The sequence below is a fragment of the Aptenodytes patagonicus genome, chromosome 18 (assembly GCF_965638725.1).
Source record: "Aptenodytes patagonicus chromosome 18, bAptPat1.pri.cur, whole genome shotgun sequence".
In the NCBI taxonomy this organism is placed as follows: domain Eukaryota; kingdom Metazoa; phylum Chordata; class Aves; order Sphenisciformes; family Spheniscidae; genus Aptenodytes; species Aptenodytes patagonicus.
The window spans coordinates 4,158,082-4,185,465 of NC_134966.1; the positions used below are offsets into that span (position 1 = coordinate 4,158,082).

The 27,384-nt window shown below is 47.3% G+C and overlaps 1 protein-coding gene across 1 annotated transcript in view; it reads left to right on the forward strand.

The window, feature by feature from the left end:
• The window catches only part of PAPPA (pappalysin 1), a 179,142-nt gene extending 160,753 nt beyond the window's left edge, over nucleotides 1-18,389 (forward strand). Inside the window, exons 20-22 of the mRNA XM_076355185.1 lie at nucleotides 2,005-2,076; nucleotides 5,959-6,057; nucleotides 17,941-18,389. Of these exons, the coding sequence (XP_076211300.1) occupies nucleotides 2,005-2,076; nucleotides 5,959-6,057; nucleotides 17,941-18,048 (279 nt within the window). The 3' untranslated portion in view covers nucleotides 18,049-18,389. The remainder of the gene's footprint in view (nucleotides 1-2,004; nucleotides 2,077-5,958; nucleotides 6,058-17,940) is intronic.
• The last annotated feature ends 8,995 nt before the right edge of the window (nucleotides 18,390-27,384 follow it).

A 27,384-nucleotide genomic window follows, 5' to 3' on the forward strand; every position in this document is an offset into this window, starting at 1 on the left:
GGGCAAAGTAACTGGGACTAAGCCATTGGCAGGTACCACTCAAGAGCAATGTGAATGTCCCGCTGACCCAGTGATTAATCTAGCACAAGGTCAGCTGGCTCTCCTACGCTATGGAGAGTGGCCCGGGGCTGCACTCCCTTTCCCTGGAGGCTGTCCAGCCGAAGGCTGTGCAGCCCTTGGGGTTGAGGATGACCTTGAGTGCGAGCTCCGAGGAGATCACCATCCTAGCAGAGACTTCGCCTTCCATCCATTCCTCTAAGGGAGGATGCTGGGGTTTTAATACTGGGAAGGTCAGGAAAGTAGTCAGTGCATCTTCTGCAAGGGAGTGCTCTCACTTGGAAACCTCCTTTCAGGAGCCTGCTTCAGGGCTATTCGGCTCCTTTTGCTAGCTCTAAATACTCACACACATTCACACATATAGAGAGGTTTTGTAAATATTGATGCTTCTTACCAGGGGAATGTGAGATGCTCTTTGGAAGTGCACTTCTACTTATTGTCTGGCTGGCCTTGGATACGGGAGGCAAACGCCTGAGTTTTTCTACTTCAGTTTAATTCTTGGGTTCAAATGCTCTTGAACTGCTTCCTTTACTCTCCCCCCTCCCAGTCTGTTGACTGCCTTGTTTATTTTGAAACCTAGAAAAGTTTCCTTTCTTTTTCCTCTGAAGTGCAATAAACAGAAGAGGGGAAAAAAAATTAAAAAAAAAAATCTCACCATTTGTGGCAGGCAACAGCCTGGAAATCTCCAGCTGTCTGTCCAGAGCGCGCTGGGGGAACGTCTGACACCGCAGGGCCCCCGCACCTTGCAGCCTCCTTCCTGGGGGATAAACAACGTCCTCCCCCCTCGCCCGACCACTTCTCCACTCACACAGACGGGCCCTGTTGCGAGGCAGGTGGGGCAAGCCGGGCTTGACTAATAGTGGAAAATCCGAGAGCATCGGAAAGATAAACAGCCCAAGTCAGATAGTATAAAAGTCCTTTTTCTAGCACATGCCAGGTAAGCCTCAAATGACAGAAACTGTAAAAATATGCTGAGGTTCCCCTGCAGATGGATTAAATTAGCCCTCAAATAAACAGGGGAAGGGATGGCTCGTGCGTCAGGTCTTCCCAAATGTTAATCCCTTCCTTCCCCAGGCCTCCATCCAACCCCAACCCCTGCCCTTGGGCAAGTGCTTATGTGTTCGTCTTGCCCAGCTGGAGATTGTAGTGTTTCATCCATGGATGATAACCCAAAATGAATGTTGTGCTGGTGAATGGATGGGAGAGTCCCATCACCTAGACCTCCGTGATATTGAACCTTCATCTCCACTGACTGGCCAAACTTTTCATCCACTCTTAAAATCTAAGTTTCCATGTCTACAGCCAAACAACGGCTGCCCTGGGTGTGTCATCATTGAGTAGGCTGGTCATCATTTTTGCCCAAAACTAGGCACTCCAGAATTTATTATAAATACAGAAATTATTATAAAGCTCATACAATGTAGCAGATGATGCTGTCCTTTCTGGGGGTTATTCTGATGGCATCTAGGGGAAGGTGCTTCCATTTAAGATCTAAAGGATGGTGCGAAAATGTATCTGAAAATCCACCTTTAGCATCTTCAAGAAGTGCAGTTACGATGAGTAGAGAAAGAAAACAAGGTTTTGCGGCACCAAAGAAATCCCTCAATTAATTCCAAAAATGTCTCCCCCCCTACCCAAAAGCAAGACAGTGGACCTGTGCCTTTGCCATTCCCTGCCACGTTCCCCCACCATGGTGAAATATTGGACATGACATTTTAGGAGAACCTTAAATATTATTTTAATCTCAAATGTTCTGTTATTGCAAGTGTCAAGTCCAACACTTCTTGTAAATACCTGGAGGACAGCCAGGTCCTGAGAACACAAGAGGTGTTAGGAACTGAACTTCATTGGTTAAGTACAGGAGAGCCATAGGAGCCAGCGCTGACTTTCTGTACACTGATTTCTTTGTCTTAACCTGTTTTTTTTTTTTCTTCTCCTCCCCTCCAGAGCGTTGTCTGCACAGCAGGACTCAAGTGGTACCCTCACCCTTCCCTGATTCATTGTGTCAAAGGCTGCGAGGTGAGCTTTCGTGTTAGCTCAGGTGGTCCCTGCTTGCTCTCCTAAGTGTTACAGTAACAGTCACTGCAGTCACCTGGGCTGTAAATGCTGTTTTTCAAGTGGGACAAACAGCCTTTTGCCCTGACTGTCCTATCAAACAGACTGTGATCTCCTGCATCAGTTCTGACGCTCAGTGGTGAAACTGGTGGTTTTCCTAGAGCCGATGGTTGGGTGACTCTCACAGGAGTCAACCCATCAAGTGGCTCAACAACATTGGTAGACTGTCAGAATTTCCCAGGATCTGGGAATTTCTGGGAAGTTGCAAAAACCTTCAGTTGATTTTCCTTGATTTTGTCATCTTATTAGAGGGCCAATTCTTTCCAGGGCCAGGGATGCTTTGGGCTTTGGTGTGTGCAGATAAACTTTAGGAAAGCCAGAGGCAGAAATTATGCCACTGGGTGGACAGCACAGTTGGACAGTGAGCAAATCACACATCCCTCCACTGTGCACCTCCGTCTGGACCAGGAAAAAAAAAAATCAGAAAAATGTGGTTACATTTCAGCTGTGATACATTTTTGCAGTCTTGTGTGTTATTTGAAAAAAATAATTATTTTGCAGGATGTTGTTTCTGCTGGCAACAGTCTTTGAAAAGTCTGAGAAGTCTTAAGATGCTCTCAGTGGTTAATCAGGGCTGGAGCACCTCTCTCATTGTCATGGTGCTCATGCAGTTTCCGTCATGCCAGCCCTTGAGTATCTCACCCATGTCAAGAAGTCAATCCTTGCGGTGCCTCTGTAAGGCTGGGAAGCTTCATGCCCGTTTTAGAAATGGGATAGCTCACAGGCAGAGGGATAGATGGCTGCTTTGGTTACATGGATGGGCAGTGGAAGGGCTGTCTTGACCCCACATCTCCTGACTTTCTGCAGCACTGACTGGGCTCTCAGCACCCAGTAACCCAATTTTACAAGCGCATTGAAGTTATTTGCCCAGAATGGCAGAACATGGCACAGAACTCCTAAATCTGACACGAAACTCTAGACCATATTGCTGTGCAACGTGATTTGTCTTGAAGTGACAGACAGGTTTCCTTTGCATACAAATGTTGGGCCCGAGAGGGTAATAACTCTCCAACAATGTAATAGTTTCTGTCTAGTTGTTCCCTAAATGAAAAGCATTCTGCTGTCAGTGCTTTGAATGTCATAAGCCATCTCACGCATTACATTCATGCAGGCTGGCTAGGTGCCCTTATTCTCCAAAGAGAGCTAAAATAACATCCAGCGACCATTAAGAAATGCCATTCAGGTGCTGATGCACCATTGGGTATCCATTCTCCTGCTGCTTAAGGATAGTTGTTACTGAGGCAAACTTTGCAATGATGTAATAATTTACCAGAAGCCATTATTACTGACATGCTTTTTCTCAGCATTTTCTTCCCTTCCATCACTGTTAATTGCCAGGCCCCTCTGCATCAATAGGAACCTTCTTCTTTTCATCATTCATTCAGCAGTGTCACTGCATCGCAATCTATCATCTTGGAAGGCTTTGCCCGGACAATTGATAATGGCCTCTAGCATCATTTTTAGAGCATGATGCTTCCAGGATCCACAAATGGGCCAGCGCTTGTTCTCTGGCATTAAGATTTCAGAAGAAATGCTGTCTTCACCAAGCCTTTTTTCAGGACTATGGAAACAGGGAATAATAAGCCAGTAGGTCAATAATACTGGGCCATTAAGCTGATACAATCCCCAATGTATTAATATCCTTAGCATTAGGGAGGGTTCCCTGAATAGAAGGCTGTAAGCAGGGCATTATTTTACTCTTGGCTATCACAGTGGTAACCCAAACTGCTGCTGCAATGTGATTTTTTGTCGCTCCCTAGTGGCAGGAATAGAGGTTTTTGAGTCAGCCCCGTACTCAGCAGCTAACTTAGGTGTTTCAGTAGAAAACTGGTCTCCCTGGACTACCTGTCTAGTCCTCCAAAAATATAGGAGCGCTAAGATATGCATGAAGGCCTCTAGAGACCTCACCCTCTACAGCCAGGTCTCCAAGGTCTGCCAAATGAGGATTTTGGTACCAAATCAGAATAGATGTTATTTGTCCCATTCTTCTCCTCCAAAGGACTGACTTGCCTACTCTGTGCCAGTGCAAATGAAAGGCAAATTCTTCCACAAGTTTCTTTTATTGATTTTCCAGTGTTCATAGGTGTAGGGTACAGGCATAGGCATGGAAAATGAAAGGCAAGCCTTTCTGGACAGGCAGGTACAGCCAGGCAATACAAAGGAAACATGGAGAAGCCTACAAAATGTCTTGGGAGGTTGGGCAAAGTTCACGTTTTTGAATATGACCAGGTTGGCATAAAAATATCTCTCCATCTACTTATAAATCATTCTCTTTTAACTCTTAGCATATTAATTAAATTGGAAGGGCGTTTGCAAGTCAAAGTCTTTGCCTGTATAAATAAGTCAAGCTCTGTGGAAGTCAATGGAGTTAAGCCAGTTCACAGGGATGGGAGCCTCACCCTGTGACTCTGATTTCCGTGTCAGCATCTGTAGTATTTGCATGTAGCTAAACAAGTGACACGCAATGAGACAGTTACCTCCTGGTAGTCCTGCTCTGGTCCGATATTGCCATCATTGCCTGGGTTTCCTATACCCTGATAGAAATAAATTTGCAAAACATCAGCAGGAAAAGCCTGCGTCTGCACCACTCCACAGTGTCCATTTCAATACTGATGAGCATAGGCATGGGGAGAGCGCGGTGAGCTCTCATTGCTGGTTCTTCAGGTATTTATCATCAGGGAGACTCTGGTACTGCAATTGCTGCAAAATCCTCCCAGAAAACCTCCACAAGCCTCCCCACCCGCTCTGCAATGATGCCTTCTTGTAGGAGAGTCCCTGGTGTGTTTTTCACAGTGCAGAATAAATGAATTTTCCAAAGAGCAGATAAAATGGGAATGGCCCCATGAGCCTCTGCATGTAAGAAGTGTTACAGAGATATGACTGTGCTCTCTGCTCTCTGCTGAGCATCCATTTTTCTGAGCTTTCAGAGCTGCCTGGGTTTCTCGTACCTGGCATGGGCCTTTTTTAGCACAGTTTTGACTTCCAAGAAAGACTTTTGTACTTGCTGACCAGGAGGGCTCCAACGTGTAATGAAAAACCAGACTTCAAGCCTTTTCTTCAGAGTCGTGATTATTATTCAGGTCCTGTGCAGCACATAGACTAGTGATCACATTGCACAGACTAGTGACCACATTTTCTTTTTCAAGGTGATTTATGAATTTTACTTAATAGCTCTCCGCAACGTCCCTCTGAATAATTGCCATTATCCCAGCTCTGAGCCGTGGAGCGGAGGGAGATTACGTGTCGTGGCCAAGGTCACACCACACTGCTGGTCGGAGAACGAGAGCACGTGGTCCCTGTGCTGAGCTCAGACCACTTCCATTTCTCTTTGTGATCTGTTTTGTGCCCTCAGTGCTGGCACTTGTTGCATAGTTAGGAGAACTGTGGTGGAAAGTACAGCTATTAAAAGCAAGCCAGTTTCGCTGCTATACATAACCTTCTTCTTATCCCACATAGTTTCGGAAGGTTAGCTTAAAATTATCAAAAGGTGCCACAATTTTAGATGCCTTGATGCTGTCTCTGGGCCTAGTCAAATTAATATTCCTGAAGCATCGTCTTATGTGGGATGTGAAAAGCCAACAAGGGCTCATTTCCCTCCCATCTAGTGTCCTTTTTTTTCTGTCTGCTTTGAAGGGAAAGGGGAATGATTCTCTCTTGCTTTTCAGGGCAGTTGGTATGTTACAAACTGTACGGTTCCTTCAAGTCTTCATGTTTTCCTTCTGACATATTGTTACAGGTTTTATCCACGTCGCATTCTCAGTCTTTTTCTGCTTTTTCCTTTTTCAGCCTTTCATGGGGGACAACTACTGTGACTCCATCAACAACCGAGCCTTCTGCAACTATGATGGTGGGGACTGCTGTGCCTCAACAGTCAAGACCAAAAAGGTAGGGATGCCCCTTCCTCTTTTCCCTGGGAATTCCTTGGTGAGTGCTGCTTTGCACCTGGAAAAATGTTATTTTTGCTAGAAGAGGGGAGGTCCAAAGACTCAGAAGGACCTTCAGTGCAGGCATCAGCTCACCATAGGCACTGAGTCCTTGTCGGTTCATTTTGAAGTTCTCTCTTGATATGCGTGTGCACTTCCCATCATAACCCGCTTTATACCTGTGCAAGGCAGGTTCTTAAAGTGGTCAGAGGTGTTCATTCATTCTTATTGTAAATAAACCCTAGCTTCTCTATAGGCAAAGGCTGGCTCCCTCCAAAACCCTGGGGCATGTTCATCAGAAAAGCTGCACCTCAGGAGACCTTCACACAGAAACACCGAGAAGGGTTTATTTCCCCGTCCTGATATCCACCGTCAATGCTCAAAAGGGAAACTAAAGTTTAGGAGTCATTAGGAAAAGAACGGAGATCAAAATGAAAGCATCACTGTAGGTCCGTACTTTGATCCGTGTGTACCCACGTGTGCATGGCTGGCTGACCGTCCCATCTCCAAAGCGATAGAGTGGGACAGAGAGGAGTGTGGAGCAGGGCAGCAGGGCTGAGCAGAGATGTGAAATATCTTCTGCACAAACAGAGACCACATAGACCAGGACCTGCAAATCTTGCAAAAGAGACAGTGGGCATGGTTAGTGGCAGAGATTTGTAAAAACATTATTTAATGCAGGGAGGATGCTTAGGAAAATAAAATCCGCTGTTTCTTATCACACAGCAGTGAGGGGGTGAAATGGTAATTACCTGGAAGCAGGATCCAAACAAGTGAAAGAAAGTGCTTATTTGCACAATGTGTATTTGAATGATAGGATGCATTGCCACAGAGTATTATTAAGAACAAAAATATATTTGAAGTCAAAAAGAGAATAGGCACATTCGTGGAGGTTAGCTCCACCAGTGGCTATTAGTCACTGTGATCTGGATGCAGTATCTGGCTCAGGAATATCTAAACCTTTGACTGCTTGAGCCCGGGGAAGGATCCCTCCACACATTCCCCTTTTTTTATGCTTCTTTTAACACCCATTTCTGGCCACTGTTAGAGACAGGAGATGAGCGATGGAGCTTGTGGTTTGAAGCAGTACAACATTTCATGTGTTTCTAACCAGGATAGATTTTGAACTTGTTTCCCAAAGAAAGGAAAGAAAATTTTAGCCTCTGCCATGAGAGATGTTTACCTTGTCTTCAAGATTTGAGTGTAGATCAGAATGAAGAAAATCCAGCTATGTTAAGTATCTGATATATATTAATAAATTAAAAAAATGGAGAACAGACAGAGGGAGCTTGGGCTCAGCATATGGCATCATCCATTTCACCCATCTGAGGAAGAAGGTCCTCTCTACCGCAGCTGAGGGACTGAAGACCTCTCTGCAGGGAACAGTCCTTTCTAAGACAGCTTTTGCTGGAGGTTTCTTTTCCTTGGTTCAGCCAAAGATCTCTTACCAGTACAGCACTGTGGGCTGTCTCTGGCCTATCTGGGAACACTGGGGAAGGGAAGTGGACATGTCTTGGCAAGTGGAAGGAGTTCATTTCTCCACTGGGGAAGAGGTGGGGGAAGAGGTAGTTTTCCTAAATGTGCTTTTTTGGACACTTTTTCCCCTGTATTGCTGTGTTTCTTTTGCGAGTGTCCCTGGAAGCCACGTGCTGGGAGGGAAGCACGGGCAGGTGAGCTTCTCTGTTCCCCAAGGGTGGAGTAGGGCATGGAGAGCCCCTACGAGGCTCCCTGCTGAGATGACCACTGCGGAGATGAGCAGGGTGACAGGCAGCAGCTCGTCTTCAGTGTCGTCTCCAAGAAGAGATACCTATCTCTGGCTGATTTTCCACCTCCTTGGGAGGAGAAGCCCCAGGGCAGGCACGGCTTGCTTGTTGACCTCTGCTGGGAGGGCAGAGCTGGAAGTGCCCGGTAGCTCAGCATGGCGTAGGTCTTCTCCTCCTACAACAGCCTGCCTGGGAAACTTTATCTCACTGCCTCCAGGCTTGAGAGCAGGGGATGAAAAATCCCAAGAGGTGCCAGAGGAATGGAAGTGAGGTGGCCGGGAGGGGACTGACCCAAACCAGCTCCTCAGGACAGGAGCTAAGGGCATAACTTATTGCTGGGGTGGGGATGGGACTGAAACACAAGGGATGTGAGTGCCGAACTGAGGGGTAGAGGGATAGGATTAAGGTTTGGGAGCAGAATTTATTGCTGGGCAGGGAGTTGAGACAGAGTAGGATCTGCACAGAGTCGTGAGCACTTACCAGCCAGGCGAGTCACGCTCAAAATATCTGCTGCTTCACTGCCACCCAGAAACAAAGCGACCACCCAAGAGGGGGAAAGCGCTTTATAGCCCAGTTGGTTACTGGTTTCTGTGCTAAAACTGCCCGATGCAAAGGGCAAGTGGTTCAGAAACAGGCAGCTGGTCATGTGTCTGATGCATTTCCCCCATGGAGGGGGAGGTTTTGTAGCTTTTTGGAGATAATTCTGCTTCCACTGACTTCATTGGGAACGGTACCTTTGTGACCACGGGAATTAGACTTGCCCTAGTCTGTACTTTAGAAACTCCCATCGTAGAGATCCCACGGTTTGAGGGCTGAACCACAGAGTCCATCGCTTCCTTGACACGCATTCAGCTTCCAAAGTCTTCTCCTCTCTCCCAAAACACCAACAACATCCCAGGACCTGAACAAGGCACTCAGGAGGAGTGAGAAAACCACCTTCTCCTGGGACCTTCCATGCCAAAAGCAAGATGCTAAGTCCCAGTTTATTACATTTATAGGGTAAAGGGGGGAATAATAACCCAGCCGGTGGGGCCATGGCGTCAAGAAGAGGCGGCAGGCAGCACCTCTCTGCCTGCAAAGCGGCTGCCGACACCTGCGGCAGCAGCCGTGGGGCCGCGGGTCTCGGCTCTGCAAGTTATTTTCCCATCTGAGGCCTTTGACTGGGACCAGATTTCAGGCAAGGCTGTTCAAATACAGCCCTCCCTTTGAAGAGGTTTATGAGTGGAGCGTTACAGGAGATATTCCAAAGGGAAAAACAATGAAAGGTGAGAGAAAAGGGAGCTGAATAAAAATACTCTGCATACCAGATCCTTCCAGCACAGTTTGCCACCTACTTAAAAAGGCACAGTTTTAAAATACACATTGGGTGTAAAAGCCAAAAACCTGGAGGAGACGTAGGGAGGGGCGAGTCCAGCTCTGTTAATTCCAATACCAGATGAGGATGTATTTTCATACGGTTGTAGAAAGAGCGAGACACATGAAAGAGACTGCTTTGCTCCTTTTCTTTCAGGATTACATACTATGTGGCAGATGTGTCAGTCTTTTAAAGCCCCTGCAAGTTTACCCATAAATGTCTAACATTTATGCAACACCTGTTTTTCTCCCAAAATGTCACAGGACATTTTACAAGCTTTAGATCTATCATCTTTTCACCGTTGCAGCCATTGCTGAGGTGACACATGGTTCACATTTAACAGAACATAGCAACTCCGCACATTATTTTAGGAAAGGGCTGAAGATTAACATTGAATCATGTGAAGATTCAGGAGTTAACAATCAAGTAAGAGCTGGCTTCAGATCTTTAGTGTCCGCAAACTGTCAAGACTTAAGTTTCAGTGCAATCCCCCTACCCTCCCAAAAGCGTTTTCAGCTGCACACAATGCTGTGAACCAGGCTGTGTGAAAGCAAAATTATTCAACCCATATTCACTTTAATTCTGAGCCTTCTCACTTAACATGAGACTTTGCACGCTCCTGTTTTGTTGCCCTGAAAAATGCACAAGAGAATTCCATGCAGCATTTGCTTAGGTCACGTTTTCCCTTTGCATTTGAGCATTAGCAGCAAATGACCTTGTGCATTTCTGCAGCGAGAGGGGAACAGAGCCCTGTGACTTATCTGACCAACTGCCGACTAATCAGTGCTGCTGCTTAGATAGGAAATAATGAGTATTTGCCCTGCACTATTCACAATCAGGCTAGAGAGCTTAAAAGAAATCATTAAAGACCTCTTTTGAATGCTACAAACGGCAACGAATAAATTCAGTCATATTCTGGGCATAAATTCGAGGGAACTGCAGTCAGCAAGCAGGAAAAAGAGACATTCGTCAGCTTAATTCTTTGTTGTGCACTAATTGATCAGCATCCCCCTGCAGTGGGCAAGAAGCCAGGGCAGGCGCAGGGACGAGTGCCACCCAAGGAAGCAGGGACGCGCGTCCTGCGACGCCGGACAGCGCAGCCCCGGGCAGGTGGGCTGCGTGGGGAGCAGGGGGCCGGCGGCAGGGTTTGCAGCTGGGGCAGAGGACGGGGCTGCGCTGCTCGCAGCTTGCCCTGTGCATGACCCAGGAGCAGCTTTGAGAGACAGGAAGGCCATTGCCGGCCAACCTCCAAGGGAGAGAAAGCTTCTGTTGTGTGTCTGGAGGGGATAAAGTCTTCCGTGAAGGACAAAGCAAAATCCCATCTCCTTTTAATCTTCCTACCCTCCTGACCCAGCACAGGTTGCCAGCTTCCTTCTGCCTGGCTGCTCTAGGAAGCTGCTTCTTGCTTTGTATCCTGCCGCAGATAAAAGAAGACACTATTTTTTAAAACATTAAATACGTGACACTGCTAAAGTGAGAAAAATAAATAACCTGGGCATAACTGGCTGTCTCTGGGCTGGCAGCCGCCTGCGAGGAACTCCTGGGGCATGCGACATTGCAGGGAGAGAAGGTTATGGCTATTTCTTTCCGATTCGTTTCAGGAAATCTTCTCTTTAGTCGCTGTTCTCCTTCATTTCTTTTCTCTTCCACTTCCCCATTTACAAGTTTCCCCTGTCTAGAAAGGCCTTGCAGAAATCAGGGATGTCTCTCTTTAGGCTCTGCTTACGTACTTTGTTCCAGACTCGGATTGCAGATTTGCTTAGTTGAAGATTCTGCAGCCTGGTCCCTGCAAATTTAAATAGAATTTGTCGTTTTAAAATTCCCCCAACTTAAACCATTTGAAAGTGCAACCTTTCATCTGTCTTTCTTCTCTGCCTTTCCTTTTCATTGTATAAGGAGTAAACCTACTGCTCCCGTGAGAAAAACCTGTCTCATTCAGTTATCACTTGGGTTTTCCCTCAACGGATTTGCCCCATAGCACTTAGAAAAGAAAAAGAAAAATCATCCTGGCAAAAATTCCCATCTCAAATGCCGCCCCTTCAGCCTCTTGACATTTCTGTCCAACACCTTGGAGAGGAAAACCAGCAAGTGCCTCGGCGGAAAACAAATGAGGACTTGCCGTAGATAGAGGACTGTGTGGGATTCATCCAAAGCTTTGCTTATCTAAAAGATAGGCAAGTTATCAAAACCTCTTCAGAGACTTATGGCTGAGAATTCAAGGCCTAAAGAAAGGAGCTTTGAACTGAGGGGCTGCTGCTGTCTCCAGCAGGGATTTCCAAAGACTGTCCCTGCCTCCCTGGAAAGGGGGGATCTGCTGCACTGCTACCCCTAAGAAAACAGAAATAACCACTTCTCGGTATTTTGGAGAAATAAGTGCCTTCTCCCAGCTCTCTAACTGCAACACAGACCTGCCCTGGGGAATCTCAGGTCTCGCTCCATCGGCAGAACGTGGTTTTAAGGCAGTTCACACAATTAGCAGCCTAAGTGACCACCCCGGCTGAGGAAATTCTGCTTATCCAGAAGAATTGATGTTCCTGCCACGATGCTGCTCCCAACAACTTGAATGTCACCAGCTGGGTGTGTTTGTCAGCTCTATAATTAGCTGGCGAGATACAATGAATGGTGGGTGAGCACGGAGGAAGGAAGGACACAATGTGAAGTGTTGCTTCATGCCTCTGGAAACGGCTGAGCGCTGCTGCATGCACCAAGCACGCTGGTTCACCCAGGCATGTGAGTGAACTCACTTACCCATGAGCTGTTGGTCGCAGCCTCAGTGGCTAGCTGTTTGCCATGTGAGGAGCGTTTTCAGTCATGGTTGGTTGGGATAGGAGCTTATTTTGGGGCTCAGAGCTTGGTTTCATAATCGTTCAGGGAGGCTTTCCAGGCGGCAATAAATTAAAAGCAGCGATGGTAGTAGCACATGTTGCCTATCCTGAGAGAACGTTCTTGGCTTCAAGGGACATGGGGCTTCCCACAACATACAGCATTCCCAGGGGACGTGCTAGTGGAGGGTGTTTGCTTTGCTATCCGACCTCACTTCATTAGCAAGTGTTACAAAAACCAGTGAACAAACCTTCCCTGCTCCACCGCCAGCTATTTGGCCTCTGGGTGGTCTGGCTCCTATTAAATCTTTGGTGATTATTTAGACTAATTACATTCATGTTTGCACAATCAGTAGCACGAGGGTAGGAAGCGCAGCTGATTGCTGAGCAACTGAGCTCCATGTGGTTTGGCAAACGGGCTCCCTCGCTCCGCTCAGCGGGCAGGCGGGGATGCGGGGATCCGTGCGGGCAGGGCTTTCCCGGGGATCCCTGCTGGCTTTGGGCCACCCTGCTTCCACCGGTTCTGGTGAGGCTGCTCCCGATTTATACCCGATGGAGAGAGAGGAGCATCTGTTGGGTTCAGCTGAGCTACGTCTTGTTACACCACGTTTGCTGGCTTCAATGGGGGAAAGCCCAGTTTATGGCGAGGCAGTTAACAAAAATTCAAGCCTTTAAAACTGTATGTGCTGCACGGAGAGGAGGTTTACTGTGAGCTTCATCTTTGCCTTTCCCAGGCCCTCTGGAGCGGTGCCCTAGGTGTGAACCTGCATACCAGCCCCCAGAGTTACAAGGGGGCTCACTCTTGTTCTGTTATCTCAAAACAGCCCTGGTGACCTAAATGCCGAAAACCACTGAGAAGACCCTTACAAGACGCATTTTTGTCCCACAAGGGCCTTGTCAGGGAACAAAATACTCCCTGGTGTTTGAGCTGCGAGGGTCTCGGGGGGCGCGGGGCTGCGACACTCAGCACGGCCTGCCATGCTTATCTCGACACGCCACGTTCGCCTGCAGAGGCTCTGTCTGCAGCAGGGCCTTCATATTTCCAGTTAGGCTTGTCTGGGAGATTTCGCAAACACTTCAGGGCTGAAATCTAACAACAGGCTGTTTCCCAACACTTTGCAGCCCTCCTCCCCTGCTTCCCCCCCCTCGCCTCCAACCCAGGCCCTCCCCCGGGCCTGATTCTGCCTGCCGTGGTGCTGCTGTGAACCAGCTCCAAGTGCGCTGGATGGGAGGTACAGCTGGGTCAACCTGATACGAGCCTGTGTGAGGGATGAGCTCCAACCCTTTGCAGAACTGTTTCCCATCCCTCCCTGTACCTGTCTGGGATTTCTCCTGTCAACATTCCCACCAGTTCCCTATAGACTGGCCTTTCTCAGCAAGGATCTGTCTTGGGATGTCACCAGCCTCTTTAGATAGGTGCCGTGTAGCGAGGATTTGTGCCCTCTCATTCATTTCATGACCTGGATCCCAGTTCTGCACTGGTCTGTTGTATCGTTGTCTTTGTTCCCACAGTCGGGAGCATGGCATCAAGGACAAATGCCATCCTGTTTCCAAGAGGGAGCTTGGGTTTTATCCAAGGTCTCATCACCTAGCGTGGGAGAGGATGCTTAGGGCTCCCATACCTTTGTGGAGAATGGAAGTATGGGTTCGTACGTTGCGCAGCATGGGTGGTGAGTTGGTCGAGGTGGAGGTGTCTCAGATCTCCTGTGTGTTACACCCCAGATGTCCGTGCTCACCTCCTGCCTAGCCCATAAGCCTACGCCTGCTGCAATTTCTCCTTTAGTTCCAGAGCATGGTGTGTCGTGCAGTGCACGCTCCTGGGGTGACAGACGTGATTTAGGTTGTATCTGTTTTCTCTTGAAGATAGATAAGTCTGTGGTCCAGTGCGGTTCAGGTGTGACCCACATTCCCCTGAGGGCTGTCAATCCACACCGTGGCTCTGTTCTGGATCGCCTCCAGGAGATATGTGTGTGTGCGTAGGGGTGCGTGTAGGCATGTGGAGCTGTGTTCTTCAGTTGTGCCTTTTTCAACCTATTTTAGTTAGTCTGAGGAGACAATATCCTGCATTACTTCATCAAATGACCGAGCCAGGCCCTAAATTTAGTTTTTAGCTTTTTCTCCCTGCCCTCCTAGATATTAGCCAGGTTTTCTACAAGGGGAGATAGATGTAGGGTGAACGCAGGACTTGGCAGGTGGAAGGAAGAAGATCTGATTCTTTGATACTGGCTTTACAATGGGTGTATCTGGAAATTTCAGTGCAGTTCATATATTCTGTTAATGAGTTGGGCTTTCACAAACCTATTTAAAAAGAAAAGAAGCAGTTAATCTTGGAGTATGTATATCTGGGCTCCACACCTAAATGGGCTGTCATTCAGAAAAAGGTTCAGCATTTATTATTTCTAGAACATCCAGCAGCTTTATTCATGGCTCTGTACTCCAGAGGGCTATCACTGTACGAGCCCAAGGCAAAAGGCAGTCCTTCTTGTAAGGGGTTCTACGGTTTCTCCGATTTGGGTATTTGTGACAATCCTAGTAGATGCCATGTGTGGGTTTGATTCCCTAAATACCTGTGGAAATCAGCTCCTCGGGGAACTCAAATGTGTATTTGTTGCAGATGTTGTTTAAAGTGGAAACCCTGTGTTACTGCTAAGTGTTTGAAGAATTTTGTCTTGTCTAATATGACTGTGGATGTGCTTATTACCCATAGAAATCTCTGCCTTTTCACATAATAGAAAACTGATCTCTGGAGCTCACTGCCATAAGACAAAACAATTCATCTATCTGGACAATAGCACTGTAAAAATCAAATTGCATAAAAAAACTCTGTAAGGGACATAAAGTGAATAAGGCTAATCTGATCAGGAAGAAACCCTCCTACACTCAGGCTACCCACTGCTGTGACCGCTGCTGAGCCATGGGCCACGGCTCTGCCCCAGAGAGAAAGCTCCTGCACTTCTGTCCATGACCACTGTTAGGAGACTGGGGGGTTTCTAGAGGACAACACACGGCAAGACTTTTCATCTCTAGTGGCTCCCTCTCCCCAGAAATGGGCTGCAATGTAGTAGCTATCTAGTCTCTCACGTGCACCTTTTGTTCAGGTTGCTTCAGTGCTGAGCACACACTTACAGTGACCTGTAAGAAAGCAAAAGGGAAAATGAGGCACTCACAAGGAGAAGTGGGAGGAGAGAGAATGAAGAAGGTAGATCACTTCAAGGCAACATCAAACTCATGCCAGTTTGGGTTTCTAAGGCCACTATTTCAGTACAGCCCACAGAGCAGGTTAGGGGAACGTGAGGTGGTGGTTTGGAGACACGGTCATGCAGGGCTTTCACTCTTGGCTCTGATGTTCCTGCAAGTGAAGTGGTAGCATTTATGGGATCTCCGTGCCTGCAACACGTTTCACTGTCCCACTTGTGCATGGACAGCAGCAGAGACAAAGTGCAGTAGGATGTCACGGCTAATTTCAACCACTTTACTGAAATGCCTGAGTTGGGTGTGTGGTTGTCCTGTGTTCAATGCAAAAATGTGTATCCCCCCTCTCTGTGAGCCTGTCTCTCTCCTTTGAATGCAGGGGCCACTTAATCGCCTTTGTTAGACTGTTACAGACAAACACAGTGAATCCAGGCCAGGGAGAGGAAAAAGCTTGATCAAGACAAATGAAAGAATCAGGTTCCCAGGTCTCACCTCCAACCAGTAGCTTCATTGTACAACAGGGAGGATTTTTTTAAGTCAAAATCATTGCCAAATCCAGATTAACTGAATGATTCAGGGTAAAAAATAAAAATAAGGGAAACTCCAGACATATTTAAATGTTTTGTTTGAGCATTTTCTAAGTGAAATAAGTTTTTATTTCAAGACATAAATTTTGCTCTGGAAGAGTCTTTTTTATTTGTATGTCTTGGAGGGAAATGTCAAACCTGAACTGTAGCAGATAATCTAAACCAAAATGTTTCCTTCTACATTGAACAAAAAAAGTCATTTTTTTTCATGTATCTTTTCTTTTTCCCTTTCCAGTATTTTAATTCAGTCATTAAATGATCCATCCTCAGCCTCCTCCCCAAACCCATTGTTTGCAGATGTCTCTGTTTTCCTATCTAAGAATAATCATAACACTGTGATATGAGACAGTCCTGTTCTGGCTGGCTTCTGTCGGATCAAGTGACCCTTAAGCTCCTATTGTTTTCCGCAGTTTATAAACTTCTTTAGTTTCCAATTATTTGAATTCATTTGCTTTTAACTTTTTGGACTCTCTCTTCTCTTTGCAACCTCCACATTTGCACAATTGTAAGTTCAGATTATTCACTGGTTGGTTATTTAGCTCCTAAGTCACCAAGGTCATGGCTTGATGAAAAGTCATCACCCTATTCTACCTGGAGGGTCAGGTCTTCTGGGAATGAAGTCAAAGGCAAGGGGAGGAGGCTCTCTAAACCCTGATTTGGTGATGAGTGTTGGCTATTTAATGTCTCTGTCAGCATGTCCCTGCCTTAGGCTCCCCAGTTGTGAAATAAAGATCCACACCTCTCCATCCCGTTCTTGTGTGCGTCAGGAGAAAGGCATGCTAGAGATGGACATGCAGGGGCACGTATGGAAGGTCTAGGTGGAAATGACAGCTATGCGTTCACGCACAGTGCTTGGTCCACATTCCTAGATGTGCTGTTGATGATACATAGGGAACAGGCAGACCCAGGCTTTGTAGCCTGAAGAAAAGTGTTTATGAAAGAGAGAGCAAACATGTGGCAGCAAAGCCAAGGGAAGCAGACGGAACGCGCACGTGCAGCCCTCACCGGGAACGTTTGAACAGGTTGTGGCACTGTCTTGGAAGGAGTGTAAGGGAGGGGAATGAGGTCATTTGCTCAGTCTGTGCAGATGGGAGAAATTCTTGGGAATTCACTTCAGGGCAAGCGAGACACTGTTCCACTGCCACCCCCTTTTCTTTATGTAAATACCATGATGCAATAGGCCAAAATCAACTTCCGCTAGCCAGGCACTGCGGGCTATTGTTTCAGCTCCTTCCCACGCTTCTCCAGAGAGATCATGGACAGATGACAGATCATGCACGTAGCAGTCTCTTACTTGCATTCCTTTGCTGTTCCTCAGTGCCCGTTAGCTGCATCTCTTGACCTTAAACACAACAGATATTTAAAGAAGTCTCTCTGCTGGATTACAGCTTCACTGATCTGCTAGGTAGTGTTTGGTTCAGTTCCTGCCCTGAGGAACTGAAACCAAGAACATTCATAATTAAGTGCACAAATGGACTTAGGCACAGCAGCAGCACCCAAGCCATAGGGCCCTACTGCAAAGTGGTACCCTACAAAGGGGAGATTATGGCCCAGGAGTGGGGTTCACCAAACCCCCCCAAGCTGGAGGTGGATAGGAGTGCTATGGGAAGACTGGAGTTGGGACCTGCTGGACCCAGTCATGTTTGGTGATCATTTGAGTTGGTCATGTGAGGTGAGGGTTTTGTAACTTTGCTGTCATTTAGTGTTTGTAGCCTTTGGGGTAAGGATAGCTTTTCAGAAGAGGTTGGCAGTGTAATGTGATCTAAGCATCGTGGTAAGTACCCCAAAAAGCCCCGGAGTTGCCTGAGAAGTACATGTCTCCCCAGCCAGCTATGTTCATGTGTCTGATGTGAACTGTTAAGGAAGTATCTGCTGACTAGTAACTGCATGAGTTGAACGGGTTCTTCTTTACGCTTTTCACAGCCTCTCTTATGGACAGGTAACTCACCTGAGGCCTCAGTGCACCACCAGCTCAGCACTAAAATAAATCACTGTAAAAAAAAATAACACAGCTGAAGACTGCAGCTGATTTCTGAAGTTATCACTCCAGAAGTCTCGTTTGTTCTCCAGGGTGCAGTAGGTGCATACCCTCCTTCATGTCTTTGTGTCTTTGGTTTCTTTCCCCAGGTTACTCCCTTCCCTATGTCCTGTGACCTACAAGGAGAGTGTGCTTGCCGGGACCCCAACGCCCAAGAGCACAATCAGAAAGACCTCCGCGGCTTCAGTCTTGGGTAATGCCAAGCGACGTGGAATGGAGGACCACACTGCTCAAGGCAGGCTAGGAGAGACACCACATCCCTTTTGGTATCGTTTTTAACATTTAGCTGCTCAACTGGATGGCATTTCTGCACCAGGGACCCTTAGAATTCAACCAGTCTGCCTTTAATTTTTGTCCAAGGAGAACTCAAAGTAGGGGTTTATGTATTAACTATATCTTAAATAGTGATGATAAGAAACAAACAACCAAGAGTCAAGTCGAGAAGACTTTAATGTATCAAAACAGCATGTTATGCCCACCTAATTTGAACAGTTCATATCTAGATTCAAGGCGAGAAACAAGCTATTTATGTACACATATTTATAGAAATAAGTAGAGAAAGAGAGAAAGAGTGAGAGATTATGATCAACGCAAAAACACTTTCCCCTCTCCAGCACTCACAACTCAGACCGTTCGTGCAAGAGGCTGTGCTCTTGGAGGATTCCAAGCTGAGCCTTTTCTGATGCTGAATGCCAAGGTATCGCATGCTCGGGGCACTAAGATTGGGGTGGGATCTCCACAGGGCTGTGCCTCTTGGCAAGTGATTTGCCAGACGCCCAGCCAGCTCGAGACGTGGGATGCATCTGCTCCTCACAGGAACGCTACTTCCAGCCAGGGAGCTCAGCAGACTGCAGTGGCCTTTCTGTACAGCTCCTCCTTCTCCCCCTGCCCTCAAAAAGCCAACAAAAAGCCCCCTTGTAGCCTGCCTGGAAGCTGCAGGGCTGCTGGGACGTTTCTGTGTGCAGGTGGGCAGGTGGTCCCATGGTGGAGTCAGGGAGTGGGGAGTCTAAGGACTGGCATCGAGGAATGTGGATGATTGCTTCTGAGGAGCAGAAAGGGTAACTCGCCCCCGCACTTGTCATTTGAGCATGTCTGCTGCTGCTACTCCTGCTGCTATGTCCCATACAACTCGTTTCCTTACTGTGTCAGGACAGGGTGAAAACAACCCCATGCAACCAAACAGTCTGCCTTAAAGCTTACCTACAACCTGCCTTTCAAACCCTCTGGTCTCTTCCTCAGCATTGGGGCAAGAAAACAGGACACCAGCCAGCCAAAGGAATCTGCTTTCTGGTCTCCACCCAGCCAAGTGGTTCTTCTAGACCTCCTCCACCCACCTCTTACGGTGGTATATATCTAACAACCGATTCACGCTCTGCTTCATTCTCAGGAGAAGGGAAGAGGAGGGGGAGGCACATGCTGTGGGGAAAGGACTGCAGGAGACAGTATTAGAATTTTGGCCCTATTTGTCAGTATTAAGCTGCCAGGCCAGTGGGTTGGACACCTTTCATAGACCAGGAGCTTAGCTGCTTGTAATCTTCCAGAAGGAAGGGCATTAGCTGCAGCAGACCTCATACTTCCCTGTTGTATAGCTCCATCCTCCTGTTTCAGCCCAGGGGGCACGTGTTGTGCCAGACCCTTGGGGACTCATTTCATCATAGGGTTCATCACACTGAGTCACTGAGGTGCCCAGTGCATCTAGTGCTGCTGCTACAACCCATCCCGTGTAAATCCCCGTGCAGCTTGGGCTTGTCTCCTGCTGCTCCTGCTAGGAAGAACACACATCCAAAAGAGCATCCTTCCAAGTGTTAAGTCTGTTCCTTGGGACCCTCCTGACTTGTACAATCTACTGGGTAAAGACAGGCTGGAAAAATTTTTTCCTACTCCTGCTTGATTGAACATTTAGGCACTGGAGCAAAGCAGAAGGGTAAGGGGGGGTCAGTTAGCTCATGGAGATGGATGTAAAAATGGATAGGAGAACTAGAAATGCAAAACTGACAGAGTTGTAGGTGCAAGGAGCCAGGCTCTTGTCACCCACTGTTGGGGTTGCTTTTGTCGCAGTAAACCAGAGATGAATCTCAAGAACTAAAATTTAGAGGCCTGCAGAGGTGTTTGTCATGAGAAGGTGAGGAGCTCTCTGTTGTGAAGTTCCTAGTTATTCCTGGAGAAGGCCTGGCCATGGGAGCTGTGCAGATGGCTCTGCCCTCACTGTGCGGGGGGGTACAGGAAGAGGCAGCGCAGTGGGATCAGAGCTCCTTCTGTGGAGTTAGGCTGAACATCCTCCAGTGTAGAGAACATTGGCAAAAACTGGGCCTGGGCAAAACTTCCACTTTTGCCCCTTGCCACCTAAGTAACAGTGGAAGTAAATAATGGTGAAAGGGATGCTTCCTTCAGGTCCTTTTGTACTCTTGTGTTGGCAGTTTGTTCATGTGCCATCCAGCCCATCAGAAGAGCTCACAACCTCAGAAGCCTTTCAGACTGCCAACACATCGTGTCCTCAATGCCTGAGGCATCTTGGCGTGATCTCCCCCCTCCACCCCACCTAGCAGGGAGCCCCAGCTCAGGTCCTGCATGCATCCTGATGGCAGCTCAGTTTGCAAAATCCCCTTCTCAGTTATGCAGCTCATCATGGAGGAGATTTTCCATCTGCTTTTCCCACCTAGGACATTGCCCAGGAGGGACAAGTCTGTATAAGCATTATTGCCACTTGCTGCCGTGGGCTCCCAGGAGCTCAGGGCCTGCTGAACTCCTCTGCTCAGCCAGGGCCAGCCTCTGCCCGCCGAGTTGGAGTTCTCATCGGGAGATGGTGGCCTCTTGCCAGCACAGCCTCACACCTCAGCTTCACTCCTGTGGTCCGGGGGTGACCCAACTCCCTTTCCCATGGGCAGGCTTTCCCTGCTGCTATTTGATTTTTTTCCAACTGCTGTGTTGGCACTGTCCATCTTCTCCAATGGGGCTGACAGAACCGGGAGCAGGAGAAGTGCTGCTCTGAGTCATGTTAAATCCAATGGCATTTTTTTTCCATTGGGCAAAGATTGCATTGGGGCAAACTTTGCCCTCTGCGTTTCAGGTGCTGTACCATGCTCCCAGGGGTGCAGAGAGGGGAGCTGTGGGGCATGGACACCTGTCCAGCTCCTGTCCCCTGTGCCCCCACCCTGGGGCAAGGCCAGCTGGTTGGCCTTGCAGCATCTACCACTGTAAGGGCCTTGAATGCCCAGTGGAGTCCCTAGGAAAGATCCTCCATGACTGTGATGGCCATTGGGTGGGAGGTGAGAGGGACATTACCCACCACGCCCTTGGTGTAGGACAACATCAAAGTTGGGGGAACAGGAGAGGGTGCCCATGCTGATGAAATTTAGCTGCTCATAAAGTCCAGGTCACATTAGTGCCAAGATCTTCTCTGTCACAGCTAATGAGCCAAGGCTTCACCCTACCTGGGGCCACCAGCCAACCTCCTAGCTGTGGGTGGTGTCCATGGCCAGTGGGAGGGAAGGCTGGAGCAGAAAGCAGTGAATGGTGCATGGTGGGGTGGGAAACTTCTATCAGCTGCTACCCCTCTCCCTCCCCACCGTCTCGCAGATGGGCTGAGCTGGTGTCCGCCTGCTTTTCTTGCATCTTCCGCTGTCCCCCCCAGGCTGAGAAAGGAGGATGGCACCAGAGGACTCTTGGAGTCGGGTTCCAGCTACCTCCCTCCTGGTTTCGGTTTCACTTGGTTGTAACTGTCGGTTTGTTCTAGGTTTTACCTGTGTTTAAGAAAAAAAAAAAAAAAAAAGAAAAAAAAAAGAGAGAGAAAAAGAAAACCCGATAGCCAACAAAAGTTTCTTGCTGCAACTGATTCAAGTGGGGGAAAAAAATAACAAGTGAGGCTTTACAGAGAGGAAGAAAAAAAAAAACACCCACAAAAAAAGGAGAAAAGAAAACCCGCATAATCCAAATCCAAGAAGAGCAAAGCCTATTTTTGTGTGTTTGAAAGGAAAACACTGATTCTGCCAGCTGAGTAGAGAGCTAGATACTTAAGTGTAGATTTCCCTAGAAGTACCGTGAGGTTTTATAACATTGTCTGGTTTTGTTTTCCTTGTGCTTTGTGATAAGTCCAGGAACTAAGGCTAAGGTATTTTTTCCCCTGGTATATTGTTGTTTGTGGGGGGAGGGGGACGGAGTTTATTATTTTTTTTTTTCCAGATTATTTTTTTAAGTGTGTATTTGTGCTTATTTTTACATTATCCAACTGTACATACGCATTTAACCAGTATTTCACTGTGCTCTAATTACTGCACTCAGAAGCACTGCACAGTCTGAATCCCGAAGAGCTGCGAGGGACTGGGAGTGGGGGGGGGAAGGAGAAAGCTGCTACGTGAGCAGACAGGTGATTCCCATGAGCGGGAAGTGGGGTGCCAACCATCCCCTTCCCGCACTCCAGCCCGTCGTTTCCATTCGAGGCCAAGCTAGAAGACAGGAGGGGATGGGATTAAGTCAGCCGAGGCTGGGATGCTCAAAGGGGTTCCAGAGCTGGCGATTTGTCCTTTGAACTTTTTTGGATGCCATGGAAATTCCCAGCCTTTCGGCAGCATCTTGCCCTCCCCTGCCTGTTCCCTGGATGCCCCAGTGCGAGTTAATGGGCATGTTCGTATCACTGGGAGAGGACCGTATGCCCGGCTTAGATATGCTCTTGAAATCTTCATGGTTGTGCGCCCCATTTTGGTCTCAGTGGTGCAACTGAGCTGATTTGCTTTGTGTTTCTTCCACGTCATCCCATCCTCTGGGGAAAGCCATCTCCCTGCTGGGGTCGCAGAAACGCCCGTGCCTCCAGCTGACTTCACGTGTTGGGCACACTGGAGCCCCGGGACAGGCCCCTTTCCACTGGAGGACCTTGACCACTGAGTTCAGTGGGAGCATGACCAAAACATCAGCAGGAGCAGGTCCAGGTGGCCCAAGATATATTTCCTTGGAGCTACGGTCGATTTGGGATTTTGGGTTTGGTGTTGGGCTGTTCCTGCCACCCAGTGTTCAAAATCCTGGTCATTTTAGCAGGAGCAAAGTGGGGCTTAACATTTTGTTTCTGTCTTAGTTTGGCAAACTGAAATTTTCCCCTTTTCACCTGATCTACACATCCAAGATTCATTAAGAATAATAGTTGCTTCCTCTGAGGCCAGAAACAAGAGCTTGGGTTGGCTTCAGGTGTTAGATGAGGAGTCTTGGTGCTACTTGTTGGTGGTGTTAGTCCTGTTAGGTCGATAAGCGGAGCTAATGAGTCCAAGTTGTCTTTGGTTCCCATTCTGGTTTGGTTTGGTCTTTTGGTTTTTCATTCGTTTGGTGAGGCCACAATTCAGCCACCAGTTTCCATCTTCTGAGTGCAAAGAACCAGGGCTTTAACGAAACATTTCACCAGCAATTAAAGAGGGAATTGGAACCATTGCGGAGTTTGCATTGTACGGCCTCTGTAATTACTTACCTGTCTGCAGATGATAGGCTGAATTTTGCTCCCATCAAGTCAACAGGGGTTTTTGTTGTTGTTGTTGACTTCACTGGGAGCAGGATTGAGCCGTACTATATATATAAGTATATATATAAATATATATATGATATATATATAATATTATATGTGTAATATTATATATATATATCAGTGTAATATTTACAAATAAAACTGTGATCTCGTCTAGAGAAAAATGTATTCATATTACCAACTGCTCTTCCATATTTATGTATCATATTGTATCTTTTTATTATTGTTATAATTATTATGATTATTATGGTTATTATTATTATTATTATGGAATCTTTCTTGGCACCTTTTGGAAGCCACGTCAACCAATACTCCAATGAAGTGCTGAGGATCTATTTTCACAAGAATTCTACTGGTCTACTGTATAAAAGAGAAAAGAAAAAAAAAAAAAACCAAGCAAAATACAGTTCAACCCTTAATTCTGTACCTCACGCCTGTACGTTTGCTGCTCCGATTTTGGGTTTTATTTTGCGTTCGTTTGTTTTTAACGGATCTAATTTAAGTCTCCAAGCAATATATAAAGATGTAAATAGTAAAGCTTATTTATTAAGATTGTCATCTTTTTTAATTTATATTTACACAATTGTTCATCTAATTTATTTTTTTTCAATACAGTTTTTAACAGTTGTCCTTTTTTTGGTTCATGGTGTTTTTAAAATCATTTTCACAGAATTTCTTTATACAGGTTTTTCTCTTTCTTTTAATAAGCAACAACTTCCTCTGGTCTTTCAAAAACAGGTCATGTTTCACTCAAAAAAAGTTATGTCAGATTCATCAGAAATATTTTGCCATTGTTGATTCCTATACCCTAAAGTTCTATATTATATAAATATATAATACCTTGTATGCTTAAATATTTAACTGTGTGATTTTGTATATATCTTCATACACATGCTCACACACATATGAGGGTTAATGTCCCCAGATGTTGGGAGAACAGAGAATCAGAAACACAAACAATATAAGCTTGTATTAAAGAGTTCTGAACTGGACCGCTTGCTCTTGCCACGTCTCCTTTGCTTTCGGTCGAGCCGGCCCCGAGCATCACCGGGTACCCCGGGGTGGGGGGTGGTGAGTGTGGCTGTGGGGTCCCACATCTGGCTGCACAGCTGTACAGGCCACCCTGTCCACATGCTCCTGCTGAGCTCCAGCGCTTCGGTTTTGGGCAGGGGTTTTGAAAATTGCGGTGTTTTGACAGAGCCCTGGTGGGAAGAGGGCTGCAGCAGGTGGAGGGAGGCAGCGCCGGACAGAGCCACGTGTCAGCCCTAGAGCCCGTTTCACCTCCAGCGGGTTTGGTTCTGCCAAGGCGGTTCAGGTCCTGCTTCACTCGGGGCAGGCTGGTGCCTGGTGTAGGTTTTGGTGTGAGAGATGCTTGGAAATTTGAAGGTTGGATGCTTCTAATTTTATAAAGATTTTTTTTTTTTTTTGAAGTTGTCCATGGTCTCTGCTTACCCTCTCCATCACATGCAGAACATGGTCATCCAGAAAATGAGTCCCAATGGGAATTTGCCTTGACTCAAGGGTATTACCTAAGCGGGAAGGAAGGCTGAAAGCTCCGTGCAGCCATGGAGTTGAATGTGCTGATGCACAAAGCCTTTGGACACACAAGAAAACATACAGTTAAAGATAAGGCAGTCTCCAGTGGTCAAGAGATAGCTGAGCTTGCAGTCCCCTCACGCCAGACCAAGGTCTTGTAAGGTATGCACAGTGAGCTAGTGCACGTCTGGTGATGATAAAGCCCCGTGCCCAGTGTACGTACACACACACGCACACGACGCAGTGCTACAGCCTGTCCTGGTCCAGACCCCTGCTCAGAGCTGGGTCACCTGCGATGAAGCTGCATGTCTTTCTCCTCCTGGAGAATGAGGCTCTGCAACCCTTTAACGTCATTTTGGTCAGCACCGTGATGGACACGTCTCAGTTGCGTGCCCACAAGCATGCACAAGTCCAAAAGGAAAGGGGTGGACTCAAAGCACAGGGCTGTTCGTTCTTGCTAATGTGTGAAATAACCTGAGTGGGATTAAGAAACTTTTGGTCCTTCATTACCAAAAGTGTGGCTTTTTGTTGCCATGGCAGGTATTTGTGGTCAGGGACGTAAGCTGAAGGAGCTGCAGCTCCAGCAAAGCCTGCAGCAGCCCAGGGCTCAGCCCTGCACAGCTTGTGCAGCCCACCTGCCCCCAGCCAAGGGCAGCTTCCCTGGGCAATGAAGTTGATATAGTCATTCATGGCAAAGTCCTTTGGCCCCGTTCTGGCCCACCAACTTTGCAGATTTTCCTCCCTCTGAGGCTTTGCCTCCCCGTGGTCACAGCCGCGCTGGTCCTGCTGTGCTGCCCCACTTTGCCGATGCTGCCCCTGCACTGTTAATGCTCCAGCGGGACCCCCGTGCCGGGGCCGTGGTGCGGGACCCAGCCTGCCGCCCGCTCAGACCCTGCTGTGGCAGGCAAGGAAAGGGACTTTATGCTGTAGTACTGAGAAATCTGTATTGATTCAGCTTCCAAATGTGAATCGATTCAGCATCGACATCTCCAAACGTTGAGGATGCACATGCAGTCAGGATAGGTGCCATTTAGCCCTGACAGTTATTGACCCCTGATCCTAAAGAGAGTCATTTTTAACCCAGTTAACTCCCAAACTCGCTAATGATTTAACTCCCCAGGAAAGCCCTGATAAGACACGGAGGCTGGGACCATGGGCAGAGGGCAAGGAGGGGGTGCACGGGGGCGGGAGTGTTAAATACCAGCTATGCTTTCCCTGTTACACATTTTCCTTTGCATCTGCTTTAGTCAGCGTTGGGCTGTAATGCTAGCTAGCGCCATTTGCCATCCTGACATAGTCACGGTACTGGCTGGTACCACCTTGGCCCGCTTTAAAAGTGTGCCAGTAATACTAGAGTGTGTAAATGGCCTGTGGAGTGAACAACAAATTAATTCCACACCACACGATCCATGGGATGATTGGGACCATAGATTAAAGGATGAGAATAAAATAATTTTTTTTTTTTTTACACTGGCATAAGTGAGTCAGTAAAAAAATGTTTTGCATTTTAACTGTCAAAATCCACCGCAATATATTGAGCAGGGAGAGAGAGACAGAAAGAGCACGAGCGAGAGCGCATCATGCTTTCTATACCATCCCTGTCTATGGTCAATGCATTATTAATAGGGTATAAGCGCGTCACAGACAGCCCTATCAATAGAACATACTGTAGATAAAAAGGCCCATAAACAATGTATTAAACGGTTTGTGTCTACAGCAATATACAAATCAATTGGCTGTGTGTTGAACTATCTATTAAGCATTAATAAGGATCTTAAGATGGGAGCAACCCATAAAGCCAGTGAACAGCGGGCAGCTCGCTCCTGCTGGGCTGGGCTGCGTTTGCTGCGCTATGTTCAGCTCTGTTCCTCTCGCACGTGCATAACCACACGAGCACGATCAATTGAAACGCACAGTCAAAACAACAGTTTCTATGTCCAGTTTACGCGTCTGTCTGGAAATCAATCGCTAAAGAGAGGGAGAGGGGGAAAAAAAATCGATACATGCATTGAGCAAGATCTGAAGCCACTGTCCTGCGAGATGGCAACAGGGCTCGTGGCCACCAGCAAATGTTAAATCTGGCTGAGACCTAGCAAGAAAGGCAGCTTTAATATCTCAGCCCCGTAGCAGTAATGCTGGTGACCTTGCTGTGTGGTGACCAGCCCAGGGAGTCTCATGACACACGCAAAGTCACCCAGACTGGGCCACCAGCCTCTCCAAGAGGCCCACGTGCTGAAGGGACTGCGAGGCACTTGTGACACCAGATGTGATTCCTGTTGGCTGCATTAAATCAAAAGGAGCTGACTGCATTGATTATATATGAAAGCCGGGGAAATTGCTCTGAATTCATAGGGCAAAGTCCTCTCCCAGCTGAAAGCCACAGCTTCTCAAACAAGTATGGCATTGGTAATTGTGATAATGGGAAAATGAAGCTGTTAGCAACTTTGAACAATTTGGACGAAAAGACACAGAGGCTCAAAAAAAGCTTCTGTAG